The sequence below is a fragment of the Gavialis gangeticus genome, unplaced genomic scaffold (genome assembly GCF_001723915.1).
Source record: "Gavialis gangeticus isolate Ggan-Ray unplaced genomic scaffold, GavGan_comp1, whole genome shotgun sequence".
Taxonomy (NCBI): domain Eukaryota; kingdom Metazoa; phylum Chordata; order Crocodylia; family Gavialidae; genus Gavialis; species Gavialis gangeticus.
The window spans coordinates 11,766,715-11,771,872 of NW_017729001.1; the positions used below are offsets into that span (position 1 = coordinate 11,766,715).

Here is a 5,158-nt window from a genome sequence, read left to right on the forward strand (position 1 = left end):
TTAAGTCTCTTTCCCCTCGACTGCCTTGTATTCTAACCCTCCACATTTGGTGAACCTGTTCTTTATCAGTTTGCCTTCCATGCCACAAGGGCATCACCCTGGGCCTGGGAGAGGAAGCAGGGTAGAGAACCAGTGTGGTGACAGAGGACACAAAACTGAATGACTTGTTTCAGGAGTCTACCCAGACATCTCAGTCATGGTGCTTCATGTCTTTGGCTATGACTAGATCAGTGGTTTCCAACTTTTTGCCACGACCTGCTGCGGGGAGCAGAGTGCAGTGGCGGCAGCAACCCGGGGACGGGAGTGGGGGAGCTCCCAACACGCAGCACGGCTTGTCCTTTGTGTGCAGCGCCAGCAGCATTGCCCCCATGACCCTTATTTGGGTCTCATCCTGAGGTTGGGAACTGCTGGACTAGATCACTAAGGCTCTTTTCTGTGCTCTTTCTTGACAGGGCAGAATGTATTCAGCGGGGTGTCTCCCCATCCCAGGCCCAAGGGCTGGGTTCAAACTTGGTAACTGAGGTGAGAGTTTACAACTGGTTTGCCAACCGGAGGAAGGAGGAGGCCTTTCGACACAAGCTGGCCATGGATACCTACAGCACGCCACAGCCCAACTCCGCACCCTCACTGACATCACATGGCTCTTCCTCCCTTCAGCCACCACCTGCTCTCTCACCTAGTAAAGTTCACGGTGAGTAATAACCCTACAGAGGGAGTGCTGAAACAGCGACTGCTGAGCCTGACAAATGCAGGTACAAAAGCAACTCTCTAGTGCCTCTCTTTGGAAGGTGATCAGTATTATAGGAGGACCAAAACAGTCAAGTGGGATAACATAGGATAGGGGTGCAGGTGACAAAAGCATGGATACCCAATGAGGGAAGAAGGGGAATATCAGATTTATGAGAGCGTTAGGAGGAGTTCAGTGTTGAGAGGATGCCTTTTAGTCAGTCTGAGAGAGGCTACTAAGTGATTTCCTTGACAGCAGCATGGGGAAAGCCTAGCACTAAAAGACAGAGACAGAATCACACCCATCCTTTTGAGAGGTAGTGGTCTCTCCTCAAGGAAGAAATCTTGGGTTTACTGGTGAACAGGATCACTAAGGATGGAGTGAAAATGGAAAATGAAATAATCTCTCCATGAGACTTCCCTTTCCCACCTAGTCTTAAGAAGAATTTCTAACTGACTGAGCTTCACAGTTTGTTTCCCAGATGCACGTGGCCACACGCCCCATCAGTCCTCTGGCCACACACCGCTTGGCCAGCTGGTGGCAGAGGCAGGCTCAGATACTGGTGGCTCTGATTCCATATGCATGTACATTCTGATTCAGTGAATGCAATGCCAGCTCTGAAACGGCACTAAAGGAGTAAGACTGTTGTATATCCAACAGGAAGTGAACTTAGCACCTCTGTTTCATCTGCCATTTGGCTAAGCTGCGTCTGCTTCCATCTCAGAGGCCTGAGAAAGGGTACTGTGATACCCAAAACTTGCCTATATCTATAGTAACCATACAGTTGGTCCAATTAAAGATATCATCCACAAAAATTCTTGCCTCTTGCATATCTCCTGGACCATCACGGCAACATCACCTCAACACTCTGAAGAAGATGCTTAGAACGGGAATGGCATTTCTCACTTGTCCTAATTTAGTAGAACAGCCTCATGCATGCTAACCAAACCTCTCCCCTCTTCCAACACAGGCGTGAGGTACAACCAGCAGCCAGTCAGTGAGGCAGAGTCATCCAGCAGCAATCATCATGGAAACAACTCTATGGTGACTACGCAAACCATTCTTCATCAGGTCTCTCCACCTGGATTGGAGCCCAGCCAGAACTTGTTGAGCACAGATACTAAGCTGGTGAGTGATCTACATCCTAGTTCCAGTGATTTTTGTGCTGTACAGGAATCAGCAAAGGACCCCTGGGTTGCAGAGCATTTAGAAAGTATATTTTCCACAATACTGTTAAAATTACATTATTTATGATAGCGGCTGAGCTGATGGCAATGTTATGTGGCCACACAGGAGCAGCCAGTACAAGCACCTTCTTAGGGTTCCCGTGTGCTGCTGACAGGTAGTAGGGGTGGGTACTAGCAGCTGAAGGCAGCAAGTGGGATTATCCCATTCAGTTACTGCTTTGCAATTAACTAAAGTAATACTTAAAACAGAAAAGCAGAGTCAAAGATCTCTAATGATGCACGTGTCCTTAACTTCCTCTTCCCAAAGGGACTTTTTCTCTCCATCCAGTGAGATTCCTCCCATTACCTGACTCTGGTTTGAATTTCTCAAGTTCAGACTGAATCCACTGCTACCGACAAATCAGTACCTGCACTGCCTCAATAAAAATCAGGTGCAACAGACCCAGCCTGCATAGAGTTCCCAGCACAAGGTCTTGTACAGTGTATCTGGATAACAGCAGCTACATCATCTACACATTGAAAAACATCTGGAAATATCTGCCATCAACTACACCTCTTCCCAAGTGATTTGGGCTGTTGCGTAGCATTATGCAGCTTCTCATTCTTGGTTGGCTTGTGCATATCCCTTTTAACTGTACAGCACGTAGAAAACCTGTTGGCAGGTGTTTGTATTGGTGCACGGCTAGTCTGGGACAAAGTTCAGTGCATTCTGGATGAGTCCGATTCAAATCTGCAGTCACTCACTCACTCTGTTAGTTTTCTGATTATTCCTTGTTTTCATGCAGAGGAAAAGTCTTACAGAAGATGGAAAGTCTCCTTTTATAGCAGTCTTCTTAAATGGATATGGTCAAGCTGGTCAGTCCTACCATTTAACCAACCACTGCTTAATCATGTTACAAAGTCAATGCACATTTGTATGTTACAAAAGTTTAGATACTGTAGAAAGATGGAAAGAAAAGATAGACAGATGGATAGATAGACAGATATTTTTAGTGTTTAGCTGGCAGCCCAATATTTAGAATGGTGCTTGAATTTCCATGGATTTTCAAAGGTCTTTCCAAACTTTAGCCCTCAAAACTCCACTAGACGTTAAATAGAGATTGAGGAGAGATGGAAAAGCTAAGGCACAGAGAGGTTAAATAACTGAACCAAGGTCCCAAACTGAATCAGTGACAATGCCAAGTCTAGCACAGTTTCCTGCTCTCTCCACTAGGCATATTTACTCTCTCTATAAAACAGTCATAATAGGGGTTGTTGAAAACAAGAGAAACACATATATTTCTCAGGAAGAAATGAGTGGGACAGAAGGAAGACCTGTATCATATCCCCAGCTCTTCAACCAACTTCCTGCATGAACTTGGATAAGTTGCTTAATTCCTCTGAACCTGTAGAGGAATACTTCACCATAATGGGGGAGAGAGTAGGTTGTGGAGCTAACTCACTAATGTTTATAAAGCATTTGGAATGTCTTGGATAGAACAAAGTAGGGCAAAAAGCTACTTTTAATACCTTGCTGCTTTAATGGTTAATCAGTAATAATGAAGGCAGAGAATGAAAGAAAACAGACAAATTACACTCAAATATAGAGTGCCTTCCAATCAGCAGCTAGAGGAGCAGGATGGAACCCAGCTTTGGGGCTTTGAGTGCCAGTCATGCTCAGACTGCTTCAGGTGGTGTTTGTTTTCACAGGTCTCCTTTCTCTCTCATGCACAGATATCAGCTCCCGGGGGGCCTCTCCCTCCTGTTAGCACACTCACTGCCCTGCATAATCTGGAGCAAAATCCACACGCACTGAGTCAGCAAACCCAGAACTTGATCATGGCATCACTGCCTGGTGTGATGGCAATTGGAGCTGGTGAGACTTCATCCCTGGCGCCAGCATTCACCAATACAGGAGCCTCCACCCTGGTAATAGGTGAGCAATGGCCCTAAATGTTGTGGTTTATGACCCAAATTCTGGTTATTTGGATTTATCCAAAAATTATGTGTAGTTGTCTGTTTCATTGCTTGTCCCAAAAGCCCTGAGGCCACAGGGAGGAGAACACAGGTCTGGGCAAGCTGGTCACAACTACTGGGGATTTCCAGCATCAGCTATTTGGAAGTAACAGTGGGATTAAGGGATAAGAGCAACACCTGTGTGCAAGATTTAAGATGCCCTGAGAGAGGAGTCCACTTTGCAATCAAGAAACTGGGAGTGAAGAGCTTCTGCAATCTCTCTCTGTTGCTGCCAATGATTCATTACACCCCTGCACCTCTCTGCCAGCTTTCATTTTTTTTAAATAGAAATTTTAATAATTCCTCCCTCCTGACTGTGAAGATCAGGTAATGTTTGCACAGCACTTAGAAGATTTAAAGCACAGAGCATCTTATGTCCTGCCTAGCAGGAAGTTGGTGTTCCTTGAATTTCAGCCCCTCTGAATTAGTATGCTAGTTCTCACAGTATGTTTCTCTCCATGACTGCAAAGTTCTAATGTGCACAATACATGCAGCCAAATAAAGGAAAACAAAAATACACAGGCCTTCATTTTAAGCAGAAAAAGCCCTATTAATCTATTCTTTGATACCAGCTCTGTACTGTGTCCCCTTTCCTCATTTATGCCAGTATGCAGTTAAGGTGCACGTCTGCATCTTCCACAATTCTATGCAGTTTTATATTGTTCCCTAAGATATGAATGGCATCCTGGTCCCACAGAAGCTTAGGTGAAATGTAAATCACTAAGTGGAGGCTGGACTTCTGTGGGACTTGGGCTATGAAATCTCTCATTCCTGTTATACTGGTTCAAATTCAGCCATTTAGTAGCCAGAACAAAAGCAGTCTAACTGCAGTTTTAAGCAGTCAGATTGTATAGCACAACTGCCCTTCTTCACCAGCATCTGAACATAGAGACTGAGTGAATAAATGGATCATTGAGACTATACTATTCTCACCTCTACAAGATGTCTCCCCAGTGGAAGGTTATGGCAGATCAGAACTTAGAATCAAAGAAAATTGAGGTTGACAGGGACCTCAGGAGGTCATCTAGTCCAACAGGAGGTCATCTAGTCCAATCCTCTGCTCAAAGCAAAATCATCCCCAACTAGATCATCCCAGCCAAGACTTCATCTACCCAGGTCTTAAAAAGCTCTAAGGATGGAGATTTCACAGGCTCTCTGGGTAACTTGTTCGTGCTTAACTACCCTCCTCATGAAAGTTTTTCCTAATATTTAATCTTAGCTTCCCTTGTTGCAACTTGAGACTATTGTT

At 44.9% G+C, this 5,158-nt stretch overlaps 1 protein-coding gene across 2 annotated transcripts in view; it reads left to right on the forward strand.

The window, feature by feature from the left end:
* The window catches only part of HNF1A (HNF1 homeobox A), a 37,984-nt gene that overhangs the window by 19,558 nt on the left and 13,268 nt on the right, over nucleotides 1–5,158 (forward strand). For both annotated transcript variants that reach the window (XM_019506812.1, XM_019506813.1), the window contains exons 4-6: nucleotides 453–691; nucleotides 1,698–1,855; nucleotides 3,628–3,829. In XM_019506812.1, coding sequence (XP_019362357.1) covers nucleotides 453–691; nucleotides 1,698–1,855; nucleotides 3,628–3,829 — 599 coding nt within the window. The remainder of the gene's footprint in view (nucleotides 1–452; nucleotides 692–1,697; nucleotides 1,856–3,627; nucleotides 3,830–5,158) is intronic.